Raw genomic sequence first — 27,271 nt, forward strand, 5'->3', positions numbered from 1 at the left:
TTAATAATAGTATGTGAAGTGAAACCACATGGGTATTATAGCATAAAAGAGTCACTGCTTATGAGCTCCAGGCTTTGGTTTAATTATTTCTCTGTGCTTCATTTTCGTTTTTGTAAGATGGGAATAACAGTACCACCCTTCTTGTAGAGCTGTTGTGGTAATTAAATAATACATGTAAAAGTCTAAGAACAATTTTTGGCACATACTAATGGCTCAATAAGTTATCTATTATTATTATTAATAGAACTAGATGTAAATAGGACTGCTACTACTACTGTTTACTTTGGGTTCATTGTAATTATAATTATGTGTGTGTGTGTGTGTGTGTGTGTGTGTGTGTTTACTCACCTGGAAGCCTAATCACTAACCAATATAAAAATGAACGAAACACATTTTATTGGTGACTTCTTACTAGCAAATGTGATGCTTGTTTATACAGAAAGACTTGATAAGTGATAGTCATAATAGTTTTTATTGAATATATCTTTGATCCTATTTTTAAGACAAATTTATATAGAAAACTCTTGAAACTATTAGTAGTTCTGTATTAGACACAGTGCTTTACAATTTCAGTTTATAATATTAAATTCCACACCAGGTTTATTTATACAGGTACTTTTTTTTTCCTTGTAGGTGATGTTTTCAGTGGTATTTTAGAAATCATTTTACAGGAATCATCAGTTTTGATACATTAAAAAGATAGAATTGATTATCTTATGACATGTATTAAGAGAATTATAACTTTTTTGTTTTTAAGGAAATTAACAGTAGAGGAAAATTATCGGTTAGAGAAAGAAGAGAAACTTTCTAAAGTAGATGAAAAGATCAGCCATGCCACTGAAGAGCTGGAGACCTATAGGTATTAAATACATTTTCCTGGTTTCTTTTTTGGGATGGGAAGAGTATCTAAAAAACTTAATGCCAGAAAAAATAATAAATCAAATGAAAATAGAAAATATTTTAAAGTCTAACAGGTGGTACAAACAGAAAAAAATGTATTTTTGTCTCATCACTTTTCATTCAGATTTCTTGGTCTTGAGCAATTATACAGAAAATATAAAGAGGAAAAATGTTTTCCTTTCAGGTTGTGTGATTTTTAAAATTTCTCAAAGTTGAATATGGACAATTCTATTTTATGTTAGTGTCAATATAAATGGATATTGATTTTAAGGTTTTTCCTCATTGGTTCCAGTTGACAAGAATGTATGTAATATTAGTGACTCAATAGGTGTGCCACAAAAAGAAGAGTGAGCCATAGAGCTTTCTGAAGTATTTAAAAGACTATAAATCTAGATTTTACCTTGGTTTGATCCTTACTAGATCCCAGGAAATAGAAAATATAGAGAAAAAAAAGGGGCAAGATTCAGCAGTATCCCAAATAGTTGTGATACTTCATTTTACCATGTAGTAAATGGTAAATTGAGCAAGCTTGAGTTTTATCCAAAATAAGTTATCTTGTTAGTCTCATAAAAGTAACAAGTAACATTTTACTTCACAACGATTGCTAATTTTCTAGAATTCTATTAAGACTACCCACATCTGGCCAGGCATGGTGGCTGATGCCTATAATCCCTGTATTTTGGGAGGCCAAGGTGGATGGATCACCTGAGGTCAGGAGTTCGAGACCAGCCTGGTCAACATGATGAAACCCCATATCTACTAAAAATACAAAAAATTAGCCGGTCATGGTGGCGGGCACCTGTAATCCCAGCTACTCAGGAGACTGGGGCAGGAGAATCATTTGAACCCTGGAGATAGAAGTTGCAGTGAGCCGAGATTGTGCCACTCCATTCTGGGCAACAAGAGTGACACTCTGTTTAAAGAAAAAAAAAATGACCACCAACATCTGAATAAATCTTCTAGGATCATTCTTCTTAAAAATAAAAATAAAAAAAACACAATATACCACGTAAATATTTGTGTGACTTTTGGTTTAGGTAAACTCAAGTAGTAGTATTAAGTTGTAATCAATGTTAAAATTAGTTTAGGAAAAAATATACTGTAGAACCTGTTAGAGGTGATTATTTATTAATGTGGAGTTCTGGAGTTTTTTTTTTCCTTCATGAAATAGAGCATTCTGGGTTTTCTAATAAATACTTTTTTAGTAGAGAGTATGTTCTGTCATTTCATATTACATGTTAATAGTAGAATAATTATTCATTCCATTTAGAAAGCGAGCCAAAGATCTTGAAGAAGAATTGGAGAGAACTATTCATTCTTATCAAGGGCAGGTATATATATATATGTGTGTGTGTGTGTGTGTGTGTGTGTGTGTGTGTGTGTGTATATATATAATTTAAAACAATTCTGATTTCTTTGAACTGGTGCAGGAATATAATTACTGGACCCGTTGTACACCTCTTTTGAGGTGTTGCATGTGGCTGTGGGACATTTCCCAGGAGCCAAAGATTCTGAGATAAGAAATCTTTTTTAAAATTGCCATATTGGCTGGGTGCAGTAGCTCATGCCTGTAATCCCAGCACTTTGGGAAGCCGAAGTGGGTGGATCACTTGAGGTCAGGAGTTCGAGACCAGCCTGGCTAACATGGTAAAACCCTGTCTCTACTAAAAAAAAAAAAATACAAAAATTAGCCAGGTATGGTGGCACATGCCTGTAATCTCAGCCGCTTGGGAGGCTAAGGCAGGAGAATCACTTGAACCCTGGAGGCGGCGGTTGCAGTGAGCTGAGATCACGTCACTTGCACTGCGGCCTGGGTGACAGAGTGAGACTCTGTCTCAACAAATAAATAAATAAATAAAATTGCCATATCTCCTGCTGCTTTGGGAAGGTAGATTGCATCACATAAACGTGTATCAACAGTGGAGTCTCATACTCAGTCAGGCTAGTTATATGTTAACTGGCAATTCCTAAAGTAAAAGTTTACTAGACAAAAAATTTAATTGTCTTTACATTCAGTTTTTGTTTTAAAATATAATAGATTATGTAGACATGAAAATTTGCTGTAAAAATGTTGCCTACTCTTCAGAGATGCTTGGGATAGTTTTGAGTTGCACGCTACATCACAGTGGTAGATGTGAATGTTTTTTACTTAAGAAAAATAATTGTCAGTAGCATTTTAATTACTTTCTTTTTCAGATTATTTCCCATGAGAAAAAAGCACATGAGAATTGGGTAAGTTTTAAATTTCTTTAAGTCTCTTTTGTCAAATTGTATTTTGTTTTCAGAAGATACGTTGCTTATTTAAATTAGATGAAAATAAATATAGTATTCTGAAAAATCAGTTTCTTTTAATTTTACAAGTAGTGAAATTATGTTCCTTGTGAACTAAACAGTTTGTTCCAACACAGTTATTAGAAAAATCTGATTTTTCCTTCTTTGCTTTTATCACATTGCTTCTTTGAAAGGAGTTTGTACTCCATGGGGAAGGTGATATAATGTTCATGGATTGATTGTTTCAGGGCACTGGATTGCCACTAATTAGTTGTGGACAAACTACTTAAAATTCTTTGGGACTATTTCCTCATTTGTGTAACAGTGGGATTAGATTAAGTGATCTTCAAAGCCCTTTCGAGTTCTAAAAGTTGTAAAATTCTGTTACTTGATTGTCAGTGTTGAATTACTGGGTACACATTAAGAAAAGGGTCATCTTGAGAAATAGTGTATTTGTGCTCCAGAGGAACTAACTGTGTGAGGAAGTGATGAGGATGCAGATTTTGACTAATTATAAGAAAGACACTCTAACATATAGGACTGTTGTAATAGCTGGTCTTTGGAGTACTTGTCACTAGGAGTCTTCAACAGTAGGCAGTTTGCACAGTGGGTGAATACATGGAGTCTGGAGTTAGGTTGTCTTGGCTCGTGTCCTGGCTCCATCACCTATCATCAGTTTTCTTATGTGTAAGATAGAGATAGCAGTAGTACCTATTTCATAGGGTTATTGTGATGATTACATTCATGTAAGGTTGTTGCCAAATGCCTGACACACAGTATACACTCAGCAAATGTTAACTGTTGTTACTGTTGTAGTGAAGCGTGGTGGATATTTCTTAGACATGTTGGAGTGGAGATTCCAGCCTAGGGTGAGAGGTTAGGTATGTTGAATGTCTAGGTCCTCCTCAGTTGTAAGATTCTGTATGCTTTGGTATTGAGGGTTCAAATGAAAATTTGTTACTAAATTAAGCTGGGCTTGGAGATGAATTTAGTTAACCACTCCTCACCGCTTGTAAAATACTTAGATGTAGATTACTCTTTGAAGATGCAGAGGTCCGCACACAGTCCCAGGGTAAGATGGTAACCAGGCTGTTTCTAGAAGGGCAGCAGGAACATCTTACAGATCTTAGAGAGACACTGACTTGCAAAGATTAGGATGAAAACCACAAACAACAATGGCCAAGAAGGGAATATGCTGAGGCCCAGAGGTAACAATTCCACATGCCTTCCTCACCCCTGCGTATTTAGTGAAGTCTTCTAAGGTAGATAAAGGTTATCTCAGACGACATGGGTATAGGCTGCAAAGAGACAGTTAAGCAGTTGGATATAAAGATCGGGACAGCCAGATGACACCTAGGATATATCTGTCCTCACGTGTTCTAGAGCACAGGGCAGGCAGGAAAACCCAAGGAACCACAGGCTAAAGAATTATATATCAGGAAGGTCACTTGGGAGAAGCTCCACAGACAAGATGTGTTTTTAGCTGAATTGGGATTGGTAGAGGGAATGAAAGTGACACTGAGCAGTAGCTTGTCACACGCTCCAGAGCTGAGCTACCCACAGGAGCAGACTGGGGTCTGGGCAGAAGACAGGTAATAGGAGAGTCTCATATTAGTTTCTGAAAAGTCACGTGGTAACAGAGTTTAACTTGTTTTTTAGGGAAAAAGTGTTCATTTCAACGAACTAATCACCCAATCAGATAGAATCCAGGCTGGCTGAGTTCAGAGTCCATGAGGCTCTGAACGTTTGACCCCAGGATGGATGGGGACAAGGACATGGCTCAAACTGTCAACTTTAGAGATTTGAGGGTAGGGGGATAATAAAGTCTCAACTACACAAAAATGATGTTTATTAAAATCTCTTGTGTTCTAGGCACTCTACTTAAAGGCCTTTTACATACATTACTTGTTCAATCTACTCAGTAACTCCGTAAAGTAGGTATTGTAATCCCGGATTTATAGATGAGGTAACAGCCTAAGGTCGTATGACTAGAGGTTACGTAAAGAGTGGATATAGAAATGCTGATCTTTCAGAGTCTAAGTCTTACACTTTTTCTTACTTCAGTGATTATGATTTGTATACCATTGCTGTGATATATATATATTTTTTAAAAATTTAATGAATGTTTATATTGACATATTTGTGCTTATTTTTTAAGTTTATATAAATGTATTTTTAAAATGTGTTATTTTCTTCAAGTTGGCAGCTCGGAATGCTGAAAGAAACCTCAATGATTTAAGGAAAGAAAATGCTCACAACAGACAAAAGTAAGTATCTTAGTGGGAACATTTAAAATTAGTTATTCTGTTATTTCATTAATTAGGTAATACTTTTATAAGGTTAAGTAAGAAAACTTGCAGTGCATCCAGCATATCTTGTGAGATAGTTTTACTAGGAATGTCTAGTTGTTTTTGTTTGTTGAAGTACTGTCTTAGGTCACTGAGGTGGCACTTGGAGGAAACTGTTAACAGATTATTCTGCAAAAAGTGTAACTAAAATTTTTTTTTAAACCAGTGTAGATGGATGGAGGTAAAAATGGATGGAAAGAGAAAGGATGAATCTCTCTGACATAGTAATGCCCAGAATATCAGCCTCTTTTAATGGATAAGTAGATAGAATAATATTCATTAATATCTCTCATTTCCTGTTTTTGTAGTATTGGGTGACGTTGTTTTACACTAATAAAATGAAAGGTAGAATAAAAGTATACAATATACAATAGCAGGGAAGAGTATGCTTTTCTGTGAAGATGATCACAGTCTTCCTAGAGTGTTATAATTTCTTGTCACAATGTACTGTTAACATTATCCAATATTAGTTTTTAGTCCTCTTGCTTGTCTTCTAGTCTCAGAAATTAACATCAAATTATTAAATGTTTTATTTTATATCTCCTGATTAAGAACTAGAAATAAGATTCTTTTAAAATGTCACATTTGTAGGATAAAAAGTTTACGAGTAAGATAGTAGGACAAATTAATGGGATTTCCAGTGTTATAACTGGAATCATGAGTGTCACGTTACAATAGAAAGCATACATGACTCAAAGCCAGGAACCCTGTGTCTTAATCCAGTCACTTTCATTGTGAATAAATCATTTAAACTCCTAGTCTCAGTTTCCTTAGTTGTAAAAGGGTAGACTGGTTGACCTTGGAGGACTCGTATTTCAAAAATTTGGATTCTGTGATACAGTACTCATGGTAGTCTAGTTTTGAAGAAGAAATAAAACAATTGTAAGTCTCCACAACACATCAGTATCTCTAGGGCAGCAAGAAACTGATTACCCTAGTTAATAAGCAGTGGGAGATAAAGGTGTTTTGGTCAGAATAATTTTAGAGGATCTGTTTGTTCTGTGTAGATGTTAAGATAGCGAAGAGTAGCTTGTAGTTGGTAGAGGCATTTTTTCTTGTGCTTCTCTTGGATGGGTAACTTAGAGATGTTTGTTCTTTATTTGCAGATTAACTGAAACAGAGCTTAAATTTGAACTTTTAGAAAAAGATCCTTATGCACTTGATGTTCCAAATACAGCATTTGGCAGAGGTAGTGTTTTTTTTTTACCCCTCATTTAAAATACATATTTTACATATATATATATATCGCACATATAGTTTCTATTAGTATAAGTTAACACTGTTATTTATATAAATATTTTAGATTTTAGAACCAAGGTTCTAGTCTAAGCTTTCTCATAGAGTCACAAGTTTCTAGGTTTTGTTTCCTGTGCAATAATGAAAATTATTGTTGCTTTTATTTCTCAGTCGGATTTTGTAAGATGATATATATTTACTACCTTGAGCTCCTTGAAAAGCCAAGTGCTTGGCACATAGTAAGGTACTCATTAACAATTTTCTCTGAGATTGAATGAATAAGGAGTGCTTACATGGAATAGCATTGTGACTGTTTATATATTAACTATACTTTGGAATTTGCTTAATAATTAAAAAATAGTTTCTAATTATTTAAAAGTACCAATTTAAAATGTGGGAAAAAGTCTGAGGTTTGATTGCTTTAATTACCTTCAAGGGCAGACCAATTTTTTTTGTAAGATATATTTAATATTTCTGTCCATTGTTGAGTTAGGGTCTGCAGTGATCTCAAACTATTGCAAACGGTTTAAATTTTTTCGTAATAATTTTGGCTGAATTGGAATTAAGCTTCTAAGGTAGTGAAAAATAAATCTCTATATAGGTAGAATTCCATTTTAATAACCTTGGAAAGTTATAAAAATCACTTTTGAGAGTAAAATTTCATTAAAATGAAAGTCTTTCTACATTTAAAAAATATTAGATTATTACGAATTTCAGGTAGTAACAAAGTTTGGATTGGGGTGAAGTATATAGAAGGATTTTTTTTTTTTTGTCTGAATCCAACACAAAAGTTTCAAGGAGAGTAAATAATGCTTTGATCTTTTCTTGTAGCTGGTTTGAATATTATACCAGCTACACTCATGTTTTAAATTTAACATGTTTTAAAAATGTTATTTTGGTGGTTTTTGTTTGTATTTTGTTTTTGATTTTTGACTTTGGAAACAAAACCATTATTTGAGAGTGGTGAAGTTTGTAAAGTGGTAGGTGGCTTGGCTGTATAGATTATAGATAAAGTGATTTATTTGATAAATTAGTATTTGTAAACTGACTTTTTACTGGTAATGAATCAGAAGTAAATTGTGATCTTGCTTCAGAGTATTTTATGCATTTTTCTCCTCTTCATAATCTGAGCATTATTTAAATAATTCGTGGCCCAATAGAGCCTATTTGGCCCTGATTTAAACTGAGTACTTCTATGTTGCAACCCTCACCAGCTGAAATGTCTGGGTGCGTACTGCCAGTAAAAACAAACCAAAAAAAAAATCTAACTTTATGCTCCTATAACTCCAAGATACATCTCCAATATCCTTTGCTTAATATAAATGATTATTTATCATGATCTTTTTATTCCCAGTTGGTTAATGTTTTTATTGCTTAAAGTGTCTATTTGATAGACAAATATTGAAAACACCAGGGTCTGTATTTAATTCTGTTCTGTATTAGCAAAATCAAAGGATACATTCAGGACATAGATTAAACTTAAATTGGCAATAGGATGACCTGATGGTAATTGTTGAAATGGGATTCTGACTGTATAGTGTAGCTAAGTGAAACTATGAATTTAAATATGCTGTTTTAATTATTCCAGAGCATTCCCCATATGGTCCCTCACCATTGGGTTGGCCTGCATCTGAAACAAGAGCTTTTCTCTCTCCTCCAACTTTGTTGGAGGGTCCACTCAGACTCTCACCTTTGCTTCCAGGGGGAGGAGGAAGAGGTATATTGTTTAAACATCTTTATTACTCTAGATTTCTTCCTTACTTTATATTTTCATCTCAACTTACCTTAAAAATGATCTGTAAAATAAACATCTGGAAAATACAGGCATTCCTTGCACTTACTGTAAATAACTTTTATTTGGAAAAGGAGCTCTATGACATCTAATTTTGATGTATTTTTCTCTTAGAAACAATGCTATATTAGATAACATTTTGATCAAGGACTTGATGTGTATCTTTTAATTTATTTTTTATTTATTTTTCTTTTTAATTTTAATTTTTATTTTTTGAGACGGAGTCTCGCTCTTTCAGCCAGGCTGGAGTAGAGTGGTGCTATCTCGGCTCACTGCAGGCTCTGCCTCCCGGGTTCATGCCATTCTCCTGCCTCAGCCTCCCGAGTAGCTGGGACTACAGGCACCCACCACCACGCCCGGCTGATTTTTTTTCGTCTTTTTAGTAGAGACGGGGTTTCACCGTGTTAGCCAGGATGGTCTCGATCTCCTGACCTCGTGATCCACCCTCCTTGGCCTCCCAAAGTGCTGGGATTACAGGCGTGAGCCGCCACGCCCGGCCTGATACGTATCTTTTTAAACCATATTTTTGACTTCTTAAAAGCTAAATATTACATGATGTAATATAAAATTTTATAAGACTGCATGAAATACAATAACAGTATAACCGTTATTTATATACAGAAATTCTCAACAACATATAAGGGGGTGACAGCAGACAACTGTGGCTTGGTTTCCCAATGTATTTTTTTTTTTTTTTTGAGACGGAGTCTCGCTCTGTTGCCAGGCTGGAGTGCAGTGGCACTATCTCGGCTCACTGCAATCTCCGCCCCCCGGGCGTTCAAGCAACTCTCCTGCTTCAGCCTCCCAAGTAGCTGGGACTACAGGCGCCCACCACCACACCAGAATAGAATAGAATATATTATTCTATATATAGAATTTCCGCTATAACAATAGCATAAAATTATATATGTGTATGTATATATATATGTAATTTTTTTTTTTTTTTTTTTTGAGACTATTTTCACTCTTGTTGCTCAGGCTGGGATACAGTGGTGTGATCTCGGTTCACTGCAACCTCCGCCTCCCAGGTTCAAACGATTCTCCTGCCTTAGCCTCCTGAGTAGCTGGGATTACAGGCACACACCACCACACCTGCCTAATTTTTTTTGTATTTTTAGTAGAAACCGGTTTTGCCACATTGGCTGGCCAGGCCGGTCTCGAACTCCTCACCTTAGGTGATCCACCTGCCTCAGCCTCCCAAAGTGCTGGGATTACAAGTGTGAAACACCATAAAATTATATTTCGATGAAGCATTAGAATTTGGAATTAAAAAAATTTACATTAGTATCATGATCTTTTTATTGTAGAAAATTAGAAAGTGAAATAATCTTTTTATAGACTCAAGGAAATCAGTAGTGCTCTTGTAGGCAGATTTTTGATGGGAACCTTTACTGTGGTGTACATCATTTGTTAATACACTGGGGGCCGGGCGTGGTGGCTCATGCCTATAATCCCAGTATCTTGGGAGGCCGAGGGGTGCAGATCATGAGGTCAAGAGATCAAGACCATCCTGGCCAACATGGTGAAACCCTGTCTCTACTAAAAATACAGAGATAAGCTGGGTGTGGTGGTGGGCGCCTGTAGTCCCAGCTACTTGGGAGGCTGAAGCAGGAGAGTTGCTTGAACGCCCGGGGGGCGGAGATTGCAGTGAGCCGAGATAGTGCCACTGCACTCCAGCCTGGCAACAGAGCGAGACTCCGTCTCAAAAAAAAAAAAAAATACATTGGGAAACCAAGCCACAGTTGTCTGCTGTCACCCCCTTATATGTTGTTGAGAATTTCTGTAGGTACCTCAGGCCTAATCATTAGCTATTCTACATTTATCTCATCAGCATCACCCTGGTGTTACAAAAGGCCCTAGTACTTTTGAAAACTCCTGCGTACCTGGAGTTCTCCTTTTTTGATCTCTCACCGTACTTTCTTTTACAAGTTCCTTTAAAGTTTTCCCTTAATTTGTGGCAAAATTCAAAGATATAGGGCCCTGTTTATTTCAAAATCAAAAGTCTTACATTTTCAGTTCCAAGTATGCGTTTTATAAGAGCTGATGGCATTCTTCACCAGTGAAACATTCCCACCCTTTGTATCAGTGATTTTAACAGATTGAATTTGAGATAGGAACATAAAGTAATGAATCTAAATAAAAACACCAAATTAAATCCAACAAATCAAAGTTCATATACTCAGATGGATATTACTCATCTAAATAGTATCTCAGGAAGTCTATGTACTTGTTAGTTGAAGCTGCCATTACTCCAAATATTTTTGGAACTCTTCCTTTGGAATTGCCTTCAAAGAATATGAGAAAATCAACTTACTACTGTATGGTCATGAGATATTCTCCCTTTGCCCATATCCTGTTTGTATCCTCTTTCTCCACCCTCATTTTGCTTCACTTAGAACTGTTCCTGTCCACCTCCCAGTCCCCCCAAGTAGATTGGGCCACAGCCTGGGGTCGCTACAGAGCCTCTGCTTGTGTTGATTTTGAACTGGAAGCTCCTAGGGAAAGGGACTGCCCTATAGACTGATACTTAGAGCCTTAGGGAGGCTTTGCATTGAGCACTTCAGGAAAGAGACTGATTTTGACATTGACATGTCTGCTGCAAGCTTATGACTTAGTTCTCTAAGTCCACCCCACCCCTCTATTTTTTACCTTGGCTTACACTAAGAAATGTATTTTATATCATGTCATATTGTACACTAACATAAATATGATTGAAATATAATTGAAACCAGCTACATGAAATAGTAGTTACCATTACAGTTTTGATGCTTTCTATTCAGTTTTATCCCATTTCATTAATTTAATCTTAATTAGCATTATTTTTTAAACTTCACACATCACAAATGAGTAGGAGCTAGCAGTCTGAAAAAACAGTGCCCTAGAAATAAGGGTATAATTGGCTAAACTGCAAATATGAGTCACTGGAAATTGAATTACATAAGTCAAGGATTGCTTATAGTCAATTGAATATTTGGAATGATTAAAATTTACATTTGATTTCTCCTCTTCTATTTCCTCTCCTATTTAATTTAAAGATACAGTGTGTTTAGAATATCTGCAAGGGTGTTTTACTATTTGTTTAAAAAGCTACAGAAGTTCTAGGTAAGTTGTCATCGGGTCTTACAGAGTTGATCCCAACTAAAAGTTTCCATGATACACCAGAGGAGGTTGGAGAGTACCCGTTGTTTTTCCTTACTTTTATTATCTTTTTAATTTGAAGTTTGGATGACTGGTTTATCTGAATGATATTGAGTACAAGTAAAACAATTTCTTCTTAAATTGTATGTAACTGGATTCGAATAGAAAACTTTAACCATTAGAATTTTTAGGTTTGTAATATTCACTGGGTAGTCAGTTGGCCTGTAGCTTTGGTCTTCTGGAAGTAGGCAATCAGGAAGGAAAGCCTTTGAATGTCTCCTTTAAATCTCTGTGCTTCATTCCAGATGAACTCAGCCTAAGTGACGACTTGCACATTTTCTGCTTTCCCAGCCTTCTTCTTCTAATGAGCTAATTATTAGGATGAAGAAGCAAGAAGGAAAGATTTGGGGAATTTAATAGAATTTAATAGAATGTATACTCATAAGGAAAAATGATAGTTACCTCCTGATGTAAAAGCCAGTTGATCTGATTCTACTAAAGGGAGTAAATGGAAAATTTGTTTTAAAGATTACTATATATTAAATGTGAATGCTTATGCTGATTTGTACAAATTACCAAGAAAAGTTAAAATTAATTTTGGTTTGTTCTCTTAAAGGAGGTACTGAAATAGAGTAAGCATTTTTGTTAGACTTCTTTTTTTTTATATTTTTTTTTTGAGATACAGTCTCACTGTGTTGCCCAGGCTGGAGTGCAGTGGCACGATCTTGGTTCACTGCAACCCCTTCCTCTCAGGTTCAAACGATTCTTCTTCCTTAGCTTCCCGAGTAGCTGGGATTACAGGCATGTGCCACTATACCCAGCTAATTTTTGTATTTTCAGTAGAGATGGGGTTTCACCGTGTTGGCCAGGCTGGTTTCGAACTCCTTACCTCAGGATCCGCCCACCTCGGCCTCCCAGAGTGCTGGGATTACAGGCATGAGCCATCACGCCTGGCTATTTTAGTTAGGCTTCTATGGAAAAAAAATTGTTCACTGGGTGCAGTGGCTTACACCTATAATCCTAGTACTTTGGGAGGTCAAGGTGGTGGGATTGTTTGAGTCCAGGAGTTCAAGACCAGCCCGGGCAACATGGCAAAACCCTGTATCTACAAAAAATACAACAATTAACGAAGTGTGGTGGCACATGCCTGTTGTCCCAGCTACTTGTAAGGCTGAGGTGGGAGAATTGCTTGAGCCTAGGAGGCGGAGGTTGCAGTGAGCTGAGAATCGCACCACTGCACTCCAGTCTGGGTAACAGAGTGAGTGAGACCTTGTCTCAAAAAAAAATTATTTTTAAGCTATTCCTTGAGAATAATAAGCTTTTGTTTTCTGAACAATGTAATTTTGAGAAGACCCCCTTTTCCCTCCCAATGACAGATACATGAGGTATTAATATATTTTATTGAATGTTAATTTTTTTTTTGAGATGGAGTCTCACTCTTTCCCCCAGACTGGTGTGCAGTGGCGTGATCTTGGCTCACTGCAACCTCCTCCTCCTGAGTTCAAGCCATTCTCCTGCCTCAGCCTCCTGAGTAGCTGGGACTACAGGCACCTGCCACCATGCCTGGCTAATTTTTTGTATTTTTAGTAGAGATGGGGTTTCACCCTGTTAGCCAGGATGGTCTCGATCTCCTGACCTTGTGATCCGCCTGCCTTGACCTCCCAAAGTGCTGGGATTACAGGCGTGAGCCACCGCGCCTGGCCAAAATTTTTTTATATTTGTCTTTTCCATTTTAATTGAATATGGGTTTTGTTTTTTGTTGAGATGGGGTCTCACTCTGTCACCCAGGCTGCAGTGCAGTGTCACGATCTTGGCTCACTGCAACCTCCTCCTCTTGAGTTCAAGCCATTCTTCTGCCTCAGCCTCCCTAGTTGCTGGGATTACAGGCACCTGCCACCATGCCTGGCTAACTTTTACACTTTTAGTAGAGACAGGGTTTCACCATGTTGGCCAGGCTTGTCTCAAATTCCGGATCTCAGGTGATCCACCCTCCTCAGCCTCCCAAAGTGCTGGGATTACAGGCGTGGGCCACTGCGCCCAGCCCTGTATATGGGTTTTTAATTAAGGTACTATCTTTTCTGTGGTCGTAAGAAGGAAACCTTAAAATTACTCCCCTTTGTAAATGTAAACATACCAGATTTTCTTATCCAAATGAATGTTAGCTCATTTAAAGTGATTATTTCAACAGTGCTGTTGTTTTCGAAACTATCGTTTTAGACTTGTCTTCAGAACTTACAAATTCTTCTTTTGAATGTGAATTTGATATTTAGAAATTACTAAAAGCCATTTAGTGCCAGTTTATCTGTTGTACATAATGTTTTAAATCAGGCTATTTAAAATCATTTTGGGGCCGAAGTATTTATCTTTTTTATCTTCTCATTGACTCCTAACACTATTCAGTGAATTTGGGCAGAAGTAGAGAGTCATGTTTTAACGTTGAGATGCAGTTTTTTTATGTGGCTCTTAAGTTAATCTGAGTGCATTTCCAAAAGAGTTTTTCTGAAAAATACTTCAGTAGCAAAATTACTAGAATAGATATAGAACTGCTAAGATGACTGTTTTAAAGGAATCATGCTCATTTGGACTACTGATGTATTAGTTTAAGCAACAAAATCATTTATATTTTTATTTAATCATTTATTATATTTTATATTTATTTTACATATTTTATATTTATTTTATATTATATTTTTTATTTAATCAGTTCTTATAATTACTTTATAATTATCCTGTTACATCAAGCATAGGAATCAAAGCAATTTACTTTCTACACTGTTATTTTTCAGACTTTGTATTTATAATTTATGATTTAACCACTGATTTTATATGTAAAACAAGTATATAAGACTTTTTAAGATGAAACAGATTTGTATGTTTTTTTCTTTAATTAGGCTCACGAGGCCCAGGGAATCCTCTGGACCATCAGATTACCAGTGAAAGAGGAGAATCAAGCTGTGACAGGTTAACCGATCCTCATAGGGCTCCCTCTGACACTGGGTCTCTGTCACCTCCATGGGAACAGGACCGTAGGATGATGTTTCCTCCACCAGGTATGTGAAGACAATAGTTATTATTTCTCTTTGAAAGGCAGTTGGGATGTGGGATACCCAGGAATGGGAGAAGAGAGGAGTATATGTTTGTTCTCTCTTAAGAAAAATCATCGTACATTTTTGAAAACAACAATGATAAATAATCTAAACAGAATGATTTGAGATAATTGTTCATATTATAGAAAGCTGTTTTCTCCCTAAATGGAATGTTTTTATTGTTTTTGTTGCTTATAGAGGTAATAATGCATGTTTACTTTAGAAAATCCAAACAACACAGAAATGTGTAAAGAAGTGAAAAATCCCTTTTGTCACCTTAGCGTGTCCTTCCCAGAATTTAGTTGTAGGTATATATCTTTTAGAGATTTTTTTGGGCATACACTTATACACATAGCTGTTCAAATTCTTTTAATCACTCATTGCAGTTGTACCATTCACCCTCTTTTGTAATTGTCTTTTTTCACTGACCATTTTATCTCACCAAAATAAATATATTTACCAGAAGAGTCACAGCAGAATATCTGGAAATAAGATAATAACTGCCGTTCAACAGCTGCATCATCTACATTAGGTGTTTCTCCTAATGCTATCCCTCCCCTGGCCCCCCACCCCCAGACAGGCCCTGGTGTATGATGTTCCCCTCCCTGTGCCCATATGTTCTCATTATTCAACTCCCACTTATGAGTGAGAACATGCGGTGTTTGGTTTTCTGTTCTTGTGTTAGTTTGCTGAGAATGATGGTTTCCAGCTTCATCCATTTCCCTGCAAAGGACGTGAACTCATTCTTTTTTATGGCTGCCTAGTATTCCATGGTGTGTATGTGCCACATTTTCTTTATCCAGTCTGACATTGATGGGCATTTGGGTTGGTTCCAAGTCTTTACTATCATGAACAGTGCCGCAATAAATATACGTGTGCATGTGTCTTTATAGTAGAACGATTTATAATCCTTTGGGTATATACCCAGTAATGAGATGGCTGGGTCAAATGGTATTTCTAGTTCTAGATGCTTGAGGAATCGCCGCACAGTCTTCCACAATGGTTGAACTAACTTACGCTCCCACCAATGGTGTAAAGCGTTCCTATTTCTCCATATCCTCTCCGGCATCTGTTGTTTCCTGACTTTTTAGTGATCACCATTCTGACTGGCGTGAGATGGTATCTCATTGTGGTTTTGATTTGTATTTCTCTAATGACCAGTGATGATGAGCTTTTTTTCATATGTTCGTTGGCTGCATAAATGTCTTCTTTTGAGAAGTGTCTGTTCATATCCTTTGCCCACTTTTTGATGGAGTTGTTTGTTTTTTTCTTGTAAATTTAAGTTGCTTATAGATTGTGGATATTAGCCCTTTGTCAGATGGATAGATTGCAAAAATTTTCTCCCATTCTGTAGGTTGCCTGTTCACTTTGATGGTAGTTTCTTTTGCTGTGCAGAAGCTCTTCAGTTTAATTATATCTCATTTGTCAATTTTTGCTTTTGTTGCCATTGTTTTTTTTGTTTTAGTTGTGAAGTCTTTGCCTATGCCTGTGTCCTGAATGGTATTGCCTAGGTTTTCTTGTAGGGTTTTTATGGTTGTAGTTCTTACGTTTAAATCCTTAATCCATCTTGAGTTTATTTTTGTATAAGGTGTAGGGAGGGGGTCCAGTTTCAGTTCTCTGCGTAAGGCTAGCTATTTTTCCCAATGCAATTTATTAAATAGGGAATCCTTTCCCCATTGGTTGATTTTGTCAGATTTGTCAAAGATCAGATGGTTGTAGATGTGTGGTGTTATTTCTGAGGCCTCTGTTTTGTTCCATTGTTCTATATGTCTGTTTTGTACCAGTACCATGCTGTTTTGGCTACTGTAGCCTTGTAGTATAGCTTGAAGTCAGGTGGCGTGATGTCTCCAGCTTTGTATTTTTTGCTTAGGATTGTCTTGGATATATGGGCTCTTTTTTGCTTCTATATGAAATTTAAAGTAGTTTTTTCTAATTCTTTGAAGAAAGTCAATGGTAGCTTGATGGGAATAGCATTGAATCTATAAATTACTTTGGGTAGTATGGCCATTTTCACGATATTGATTCTTCATATCCATGAGCATGGAATGTTTCTTCTTTTATTTGTGTCCTCTCTTATTTCCTCGAGCGGTGGTTTGTAGTTCTCCTTGAAGAGTGGGGATATAATTTAGAAGCAAAATAGTGATGTAGTATCTTGAGACCCGATTAAAAAAGACTTGGTGTTCAGGTTTCCTTTCATCCCCTCGTCCAGCTGCACCATTTAATTAGTCTTGTGTTTGAAGTAGAAAGGGAAACTGAGTTTAGATCTCGGTGATTGGTATTGACCTTTTCTTTCATTAGGGGAACTCAAACCCTTTGAAACAGCTCCTCCCTAGGATTTTGAAAGGGTGTGTAAATGAGCCTTCAAACTATCTGGATCTTTCTCTCCTCAGTCACATCTCCCGAGCATTGGGAGCTCATTAAATATCATTCTTTTTATTGACTCTGGTTGATGCCAGGTGGTTTCTTTGGTTTTGTGTAGGAGAGATGATGTGTCAATAAGGTCCCCTGTGGCAGAGTCAGTTGAGGAGTGATATATCCAACACTGATTGTATAAAGTCAGTTAGAGGCAATTTGGGGTTGTTCATGTATATCTGTAATAGGATAGGGGAAAGTTACACAATTCACCTTCTTTGATGTTCTCCTTATTTTTGGCGTTGGACACACGCATACCTAATCTAGCAGTCTGCCATCACCTTTCAAGAATGAGAAACTACCTATACTTTTTCAAGAGTGATGAGTTCCACAAGGACCCAGGAATTATTAAACCACAATTACTTTTGCATCAACCTCATACCATATTGTCATCATAAATCACCCCTGGGGACAAAGGAGGGCGGCTGTAGAAGCACTTGAGATAGTTGGTGTCCAAATTTGTGTCTCTCCAGATGTTCTTCATTTCAGCAGTGGTACTCATCTGTTGAGTCAGAGCTTTCCATTTAGTTTGTTTTTTAGTTATTTTCATTTATTCATTTATTTATTTTGAGATGGAGTCTTGCTCTGTCACACCGGTTGGAGTGCAGTGGCATGATCTTGGCTCACTGCAACCTCTGCCCCACCGGGTTCAGGTGATTCTCCTGCCTCAGCCTCCCGAGTAGCTGGGATTACAGATGTGCACCACCATGCCTGGCTAATTTTTATATTTTTAATAGAGACAGGGTTTCACCATGTTGGCCAGGCTGGTCTTGAACTCCCGACCTTAGGTGATCCACCCGCTTCGGCCTCTCAAAGTGCTGGGATTACAGGTGTGAGCCACCATACCCATCTCTTTCCATTTGGTTTGGATTAGATACTAAATTCCAAAATGTCAGTATTACTAAAAGTTTGACAGTGATGACCTCTGAATGATACTCTTTCTGCTTTGATGACAAATTATCACCTGTTCTGGTAAATTTCTTGCTGTGCTTACGTTTTTTCTCTTTACTTTTTCCTTATTTTGGTAGCTGTTTCCTGGGTCTTTTTTGATATATTGATGTATTTACTTACATGCATTATTAAAATGGAAAGTTAATTTACATATATATAAAGCTAAAATCTGTTTTCACATATTCTAATTTACACATAGTAATTGAAACTTTCAAAATCCAAAGTAGCAGATTATGCCTGTGTTTACTATAAAAGTTATTGCCTATAGTAAAATATGCAATTCTTCTGAAATTGTCTACTGTTGTCAACCAAGAAGATGATGAGTTTAAGTGTTAGAATACAGGTCAACAGTCTTAAGTTCAATACGTTAAACTTAAGTAAACTTGATTTATATTTACATTAATGAAGACTTTTTAAAAACTTATTTTCTAGGACAATCATATCCTGATTCAGCCCTTCCTCCACAAAGGCAAGACAGATTTTGTTCTAATTCTGGTAGACTGTCTGGACCAGCAGAACTCAGAAGTTTTAATATGCCTTCTTTGGATAAAATGGGTAAGAAGTACTTTGTGCTTTTCTTCTTTAAAAATTTTGGTGGCACACTAAAGAACTGGAAGTTAGAATAAAGACGAATATAATTGCTATCTCTAGTAGTTCCTAAGGCCAAAATCTCTTTCCTGAAAATGTCCTGGTTTTATGTTTCTTGTTATATTGTACACAGACATGGCATCCAAATATACGTTGGTGGGTTGGTTTGAGCACCATGGAAATAGGTTTACTCCATATACCTATGATGATAAATTTTACTCTGTTCTGTGACTAATTTTCTAATTTTTCTAGTCCACTTGCATGTGTCCTGTTTAGTAATCAGGGAAATAAGCCAGGCAAATGTGAATGGGTACATAAAAACCCACCAGAAAACAATTTAGATGCATGCTCTGTTGATATGGTAATCAGTTATATTATTTAAACATTTCATGCTTAGATATAGCTAACATGTACTGAGCAATCTACTATTTGTCAGGCTCTCTTTTACTTAAACTACCTCATAGCAACCCATTAAAGTTGAGAAATAGATGTATGCAGTATATCAACCAGAAGTACACAACATTAAGAAAATAAAAACTTTTTTAAAGTCAAGATTTAAATGTGTTGGTAAAAGGTTTCCTCAGGAAAGGACATATATTTATATATTATTAAATATATATGTGTGTATATATATAAATATATAATGTTAAATATATAATTTTAAAAATAATATTGATTTTCTGACATAGTAAACTTTATAGTATAGCTGGGACTACAGGTGTGCACCACCATGCATGGCTAATTTTTTGTAAAGATGAGGTTTTCGACATGTTGTTGAGGCTGGTCTTGAACTCCTGGGCTCAAGCAATCCACCTGCCTTGGTCTCCCAAAGTGCTGGGATTACAGGCGTGAGACACCTTGCTCGGCCTGGAAAATCAGTATTTTATTTTATTTTTTTTTTAATTATTATTTTTGAGACAGAGTCTCTGTCGCCCAGGCTAGAGTGCAGTGGCTCCATCTCGGCTCCACTGCAACCTTCGCCTCCTGGGTTCAAGAGATTCTCTTGCGTCAGCCTCCTGAGTAGCTGGGACTACAGGCACCCACCACCATGCCCAGCTAATTTTTGTATTTTTAGTAGAGATGGGGTTTCACCATGTTGGCCAGGCTGGTCTCAAACTCCTGACCTCAAGTAATCCACCCTCTTTGGCCTTCCAGGGTGCTGGGATTAGAGGCATGAGCCACTGCGTCTGGCCAAAAATCAGACTGTAAAAATAACAAGCAAAGAAAGCAGTCCCAAGGTCTTACACAATTATAATTAATTCTTTCTGTTTGGCTTTAGAAATTGTTTTCCCCCCATTAAATCAGGTTTAATGGAATGAAAGTAATGTGTGATTAAACATCCATTTCTATGCTATTTAAAAATTTTTGTGTTTCCATTTTTTAATACTGGTTGACCAATACCTAATATGGCATAATAATTTTTAAGTGCTACTGTTTGTAGTTGAATGTTGTCAAGCACAAGTGAAAAATGACCAGTAAGACAAGGACATTTATAACTGGCTGAAGTCGTGGACTTTGGAGTCTAGTTAATTGGGGAAGGAAGTGAGGGAGGAAACTCAGTGGTCAGAAGCATCAGTGACTTCCAAGGACAGATGTAGTGAGAATAAATGAGAAAGCTACAAGAGGAGAGGTAGGTAGTTGTGGTCAGAGAGGATTGCATTTCTTGATGATAACAAAGTTCGGGAACATTTATTTAGGAACAGTAGCTAAATTCCAGTAGCTAGTCTCTCTTACTTAATGGAGCAATAAGGATGGAAGGAAGAAGGGGAGGAAGGAGAAGACGATAGGAGGGAAACATAAAAGGAGGGAGGAGGAAAAGAAGGAAGGAGGGAGATGCTTCCTCCCACATGTCTTCTTAGCATGCTGCTCCAGCAGGATTGCTTAGGAACTAGCCAGAGAAATCACTGCCACGTGCCATCATAGAACTCTGAGTCTGCCAGAATTTCTAGGGACCTCAAGCTGTTCTTGTGGCCGCAGTATAGGATATTGTTTTCCAACTGGTTTATGTGCCAATAAGGGGAGTGGGAAAATACCAATTTTGTGATCTGGAAATACTCTAGGAATAAACTGATAAATCATGTACTTTTCATGGTTTAACTTTTATGTCTAGATGGGTCAATGCCTTCAGAAATGGAACCCAGTAGAAATGATAGCAAAGATGATCTTGGTGTAAGTATTGAAAGAGCGGAATTGTATCCATGTATTCAGAAGCCTTCTTTTTTTTTTTGAAATGGAGTTTCACTATTGTTGCCCAGGCTGGAGTGCAGTGGCGCTATCTCGGTTCACTGCAGCCCGAGTTCAAGCAATTCTCCTGCCTCAGCCTCCTGAGTAGCTGGGACTACAGGCATGTGCCACCACACCCAACTAATTTTTGTATATTTAGTAGAGATGGAGTTTCACCATGTTGGCCAGGCTGGTCTTGAACTCCTGACCTCAGATGATCCGCTCGCCTTGGCCTCCCAAAGTGCTGGGATTACAGGTGTGAGCTACTGCGCCTGATGCTGAGCCACCGTGCCTGGCCTGAGTCTTCTAATCTCATGGTACTAGAATAGAAATAGAGCTAATAATCTAGGTTTTGATATAAAGCTGATTTTCTCGTTTTGATTAATATACTTTCTACTTAGCATGAAAGCTGTTTCTTTTGTAGATGGTAACCTATGGTGATAAAATACAATTTGCAGACTAGGAGTTTGAATTAGTTTAGTAGTTAAACAAGATTTTAGTTCCCCCCCCCTTGGATTTTTATTTGAATATTTTAAAGTATATTTTTGTTTATTAAGATACTGATTTTTGGAAAATATAAACATAGACATCTTGCTTTTTCTTTTTTTCCAGTGTATATTTGATAAAATAGTATATATTTTAGTGCTCTTGGGTTATATTTCTGTTTTATCTTTAGCCAAACTATTATTTTGTTGGTTAAAGCTGTTTTCTGTTGACTTAATAAAATATTTATGATAACTAAAATGTGACAGCTGATACATTAATGTGGAAAGCTGTTTGAATCTTTCTCTAGAGCTTTCTAAGACTATCATGGAATGCTTTCTGTCTAGATGATTTCTTCTAAGCTGAGATTTTCAGGAAAACAATTGCAAATTTGCTGTTTTAGTGACTGCCATATGTCAATTTGTTGTAGAATTTAAATGTGCCTGATTCATCTCTCCCTGCTGAAAATGAAGCCACTGGCCCTGGCTTTGTTCCTCCACCTCTTGCTCCAATCAGAGGTCCATTGTTTCCAGTGGATACAAGAGGCCCATTCTTGAGAAGAGGACCTCCTTTCCCCCCACCTCCTCCAGGAGCCATGTTTGGAGCTTCTCGAGATTATTTTCCACCAAGGGATTTCCCAGGTCCACCACATGCTCCATTTGCAAGTATGCTTTTTTAAACTTTTTTTTTAAAGCTCAATATGTGTTTTATTAATGAGAGATTTAATTTTACTATCTGTTAATGTAGTAACACAGTGGAGGAAAAATTTTTCTAGCATTCTGTGAGTGTACCATTACTTTTCCGAATTGGGAAGGCAGCCAGCCGTAAGTGGACTGTAATGAGGTTTCAGCTTGATTCATCCTAATAATATAGAATTATTTCTGTATTTTGGTAGTCAAGAAAATAATTGATTTTTGCAGGTCTTACGATAAAACTGAAATTATCTGTACCTTATTTGGTAGCAACTGGTTATTCTGGCAGTTAGTGAAAATAGTTAAAACTTATATTCTAGCATTAAAATTACTGGCTAAGATATTTTTTAAAGTCTTTTTCATAAGTAGTTCTGATGTAGTCCTACTTATTTAAAACTTAAAGTATATTATGTTTGACCTAATTTTTGGATTTATTGAATTCTTTTAAAGCTTCACATAAGAAAAAGGGAATAATATGTTGCTTTTATATTCATACTTCACTGTTTTGAACTATAGGGTTCTGCAGAATAAATTTGTGGTTACCAAATACTAGGCTATGCCTATGAATGTCTCATATAGTCTTTCCTTCCCTTGCTTCTCTTCTCTTTTTAAAGTTAAAGGTGAATTAAAATGAATTTTGTTTGGGGGAATTTTAAGGTGGCCTTTGATATTACTGGAAATGTTTTACTATAATATCAAATTAGAATTGGGAATCACTGATAATGAGTTTTAAGTTTGTTGAAAATTGTATTACATGAAAATGTTTTTTGAGAAGGACTTTGATAATGAAATAAAAAAATGTTATTTTTACAGTAAGTTTTACATATTTTGAAATAATTCCTCTTTTTTAAAAAACAGTTGTTAAGATAGGACAAAAATTACATTAAAAATTAATGATATTTCCTTTAGTCATCTGAATTTGAAGAGGTTTATTTTTCTCAATGTAAAAATTAATTTGTTAGATCAAGTAATTATCTAGTGTCAATTCTCAAATAACAGAATAGGTAATGGAAGTTATAAACTTAATGATTTATTAGGGCACAGTATAGGTTCTTAAAGTTAAAAAATGTCTTTTACCAATCTCTTTGAACAGTGAGAAATGTCTATCCACCAAGGGGTTTTCCTCCTTACCTTCCCCCAAGACCTGGATTTTTCCCCCCACCCCCACATTCTGAAGGTAGGAGTGAGTTCCCTTCAGGTTTGATTCCACCTTCAAATGAGCCTGCTACTGAACATCCAGAACGACAGCAAGAAACCTGACAATATTTTTGCCCTCTTCAAAAGTAATTTTGACTGATCTCATTTTCAGTTTAAGTAACTGCTGTTACTTAAGTGATTACACTTTTGCTCAAATTGAAGCTTAATGGAATTATAATTCTCAGGATAGTATTTTGTAAATAAAGATGATTTAAATATGAATCTTACGACTAAATTATTTCAATTTTATTTTAGATGGTATAACTGTTTCAATTTGATTAATTCACTATTATATAAACAATAGTGGGAGTTTTATATATGTAATCTTGCAGATGGGGAGGCTTTAAATTCTGAAATCTGTGTCTTTATGCCAAGAACTGTATTTACTGTGGTTGTAGACAAATGTGAAAGTAACTTTATGCTTAAATAAATTTCAGTTGATTTAAAGATTTGTTTGGCATTGATAATAATAAAACAAGCTAGTTTTTCTATAACTATGGCTCAATTAATTAACTTTTTTCCTTTTACCAATAACTTTGAGGTGCAAGACTCAAACTTATGTGGGTCTTTTGTGTTCAATCATGTTATGACAAATGGGTTTTCTTTCTTGTAAATGGACATGAGTGGCCCAAAGCAACAAATTAATACACTTTTAAAAGTCAAAATTGATTATATTTTGAAGAACACCAGGATATTATCTAATGGTGAATTGTAGAATTTTGATCTTCTTATTCACTGAGTTTCTTGCATGGTTTCCTTATTGCTTTTTTTTCCCGCCTCTTCTTTTGTAAGGTGTTTACTATCTTCTGTGGAGAATATTGAGATTTACTACAGGATAACTGTAGTGAATGATGTGTCATCATTTTGAGCTTTGGACTCAATATCTTTAGTGTTTCCCTAAATCAGATTTGTAGGTCATGTTAAGCTTCTTGCACATTAATATGATTATGGAAGGAAAGGCAGTGAAGCATAACTAATAAACATCACAATACTTATGTTGCCCAGTTGGTTGTTTTAGTATTAGACTTTTTTTTCAATGCCAAAAGATAGAAGATTAAATATTCTTGAATAAAGCAGTGATACATTTGTGACTGGAACACTTCACGCCAGCATTTCCCCAGGTGTTGTTTGGAACACTGATCTTGTGAAGTATTTTTGCTCCCTTTGTATTCTAACCCTCACCTCAAAAAAAAAAAAAAAGGCTAAAAAGAAATACTTGAAATGAAATGAATGCTTGGTTAAAATATTAAGTAAAATGAAGACTGTGAAAATGTAATTACATTTAGTGCTTGCCGTGGTCTGAATGTGTTCCCCAAAGTTCTTATGTTGAAATACTAACCCCCAAGGTGATGTATTAGGAAGTAGCCTTTTGGGAGGTGGTTAAGTTATGGGGGTGGAAACTTCATGAATGGGATTTGTGCCCTTATAAAAGAGGCTCAAGGGAGCTTGTTCACCCCTTCCACCTGGCAGGAGTATGCAGCAAGAAGGTTCCATCTCTGAGGCAGGGAGCTAGAAACCTCACCGCAGCCTCCCAAGTAGCTGGGACTACAGGCGCCCGCCACCACATCTGGTGAATTTTTTTTGTATTTTTAGTAGAGACAGGGTTTCACCATGTTAGCCAGGATGGTCTCAATCTCCTGACCTCAGGATCTGCCTGCCTCGTTCTCCCAAAGTGCTGGGATTACAGGCGTGAGCCATCGCGCCCGGCCAGTTTATATTTCTTTCTCAGTAAATCCAGTGTCGTAATTCCTGAGTCACTCAGAGGGGAATGTTCTTAAACATCAAAGTCAAATGACCGATTTTTTCTTACCTTTTATTTTATTTTTCCCTCATTTGGCAGTAATAGGCTAATGATACATTTAGTTTGCTTTATACTTAGGCCAGGTGTACAATTTCCCCTTCTTACTGTTCTGATGAATTTTCTTCTTCTTTTTTGTCTCCTCAAATTAACCTTTATTATATCCTGATTTAAAAAAAGTTCTCTTCAATATTGTTTTTGGCTTTTTTTTTTTTTTTGGTTGAATACTTTCATCATGGAGGCCTGCTGCAAACCATACTGGTTGCTCTCTTGACCTGTGAACAGAGCCTGCCTTTTTACTAATTTCTTGGGATTGCTTCTCTGTTCCATGTGAATCATCTATCTTGGTGTTTTTATTTCTTTATTCTATTTTATTTATTTTGTCTTTGGTTTTGTTGGAGTTCACTCTCAAGTAAAATCCTAAAAAAGGGTATATGGAATATAAAATGTGAATCCTTTGATGTCTGAAAATCTCAATACCCCTTCTTCCTTTTATTGGTGTTAGTTTATCAGGGTATGAAATTGTAGGTCAGAATTTGGAGTATAGTCATCTCTTTGGTATCTGTGGGGGATTGGTTCCAGGACCTCCACAGATACCAAAATCCATGGATGCTCAAGTCTCTTATGTAAAATGGCTTAGTATTTGCCTATAACTGTACTTCTTCCCATATATTTTAAATCACGTCTATTTTACTTATTAATGCTATATAAATAGTTGTTATACTGTGTTTTTAAATTACATTTTTAAGGTTATTTAAATTGAATAGAAGTGTATATGTTGTACACAGAAAGATATTTTGAAGTATGTATGCTTGTAGAATGGCTAAGTTGAGCTAGTTAACATATATTTTACCTTGGATACTCATTTTTTATATTGAGAATATTTCAAATTTAATCTTTTTAGTGATTTTTCAAGTATTAAGATATTGCTATTAGGGTCTTCAAGTTGTACAGTAGATCTCTTGAACTTATTCCTCCTGCATGACTGAAATTTTGTATCCTTTGACCAATATCTCCCCAGTCCCCCTTCACCCCACCCCATCCTCTTCCACTGATTCTTTTTCTTTTATCGACACATAATATTTTACGTATTAGTGAGGTACATGTGAGTGTTACTTGCATAGACTGTGTAATGATCAAGTCAGGGTATTTGGGGGTATCCACCATCTTGAGTATTTGTCATTTCTGTACATATGGTATCATTTCAAGTCCTCTTTTGTGATTACTTTGAAATATATAAAATATTGTTACTAACTGACATCACTATCAAAATTATCAAAGATTAGAATTTATTTCATCTAACTGTGTGTTTGTACCCATAACCAACCTCTCTTCATGTTCCCCTCACACCCAACAAACCTTTCCAATCTCTGATATCTATCATTGTATTCTCTGTGTACATGAGGTTAAGTTTTTTAACTCCCCCATATGAGTGAGAACATGTGGTATTTATCATTCTGTGCCTGCCTTATTTCACTTAATGAACATTTCCATCCATGTTGCTGCAAATGATGTGATTTCATTTTTTATGACTGAATAGTATTCCTTTGTGTATATATACCACATTTTCTTTTTTTAAAATTATACTTCAAGTTTTAGGGTACATGTGCACAATGTGCAGGTTTGTTACATATGTATACATGTGCCATGTTGGTGTGCTGCACCCATTAACTTGTCATTTACATTAGATATATCTCCTATACCCTCCCCGCTTCACCCTACAGTGGGCCCTGGTTTGTGATGTTCCCCTTCTTGTGTCCAAGTGTTCTCATTGTTCAGTTCCCACCTATGAGTCAGAACATGCGGTGTCTGGTTTTCTGTCCTTGCGATAGTTTGCTGAGAATGTTGGTTTCCAACTTCATCCATGTCCCTACAAAGGACATGAACTCATCATTTTTTATGGCTGCATAGTATTCCATGGTGTATATGTGCCACATTTTCTTAATCCAGTCGATCATTGTTGGACAGCTGGCTTTGTTCCAAGTCTTTGCTGTTGTGAATAGTGCCGCAGTAAACATACATGTGCATGTGCCTTTACAGCAGCATGATTTATAATCCTTTGGGTATATACCCAGTAACCCAGTAATGGGATGGCTGGATCAAATGGTATTTCTAGTTCTAGATCCCTGAGGAATCGCCACACTGACTTCCACAAT

General features: G+C 36.3%; 1 protein-coding gene across 6 annotated transcripts in view; it reads left to right on the forward strand.

The window, feature by feature from the left end:
* MIA2 (MIA SH3 domain ER export factor 2) overlaps positions 1-24,514 on the forward strand; it is a 96,106-nt gene extending 71,592 nt beyond the window's left edge. For 3 of the 6 annotated variants that reach the window (XM_030813792.1, XM_030813795.1, XM_003263733.3), the window contains 11 exons: positions 758-859; positions 2,171-2,231; positions 3,097-3,132; positions 5,371-5,438; positions 6,626-6,708; positions 8,344-8,472; positions 14,577-14,735; positions 18,567-18,689; positions 20,833-20,891; positions 21,859-22,093; positions 23,214-24,514. In XM_030813792.1, the coding sequence (XP_030669652.1) occupies positions 758-859; positions 2,171-2,231; positions 3,097-3,132; positions 5,371-5,438; positions 6,626-6,708; positions 8,344-8,472; positions 14,577-14,735; positions 18,567-18,689; positions 20,833-20,891; positions 21,859-22,093; positions 23,214-23,380 (1,222 nt within the window). In that variant the 3' untranslated portion in view covers positions 23,381-24,514. The remainder of the gene's footprint in view (positions 1-757; positions 860-2,170; positions 2,232-3,096; positions 3,133-5,370; positions 5,439-6,625; positions 6,709-8,343; positions 8,473-14,576; positions 14,736-18,566; positions 18,690-20,832; positions 20,892-21,858; positions 22,094-23,213) is intronic. The other 3 variants (XM_030813807.1, XM_030813797.1, XM_030813802.1) reach the window with 1 other exon arrangement.
* The last annotated feature ends 2,757 nt before the right edge of the window (positions 24,515-27,271 follow it).

Source organism: Nomascus leucogenys, chromosome 1a (genome assembly GCF_006542625.1).
Source record: "Nomascus leucogenys isolate Asia chromosome 1a, Asia_NLE_v1, whole genome shotgun sequence".
Classification (NCBI taxonomy): Eukaryota; Metazoa; Chordata; class Mammalia; order Primates; family Hylobatidae; genus Nomascus; species Nomascus leucogenys.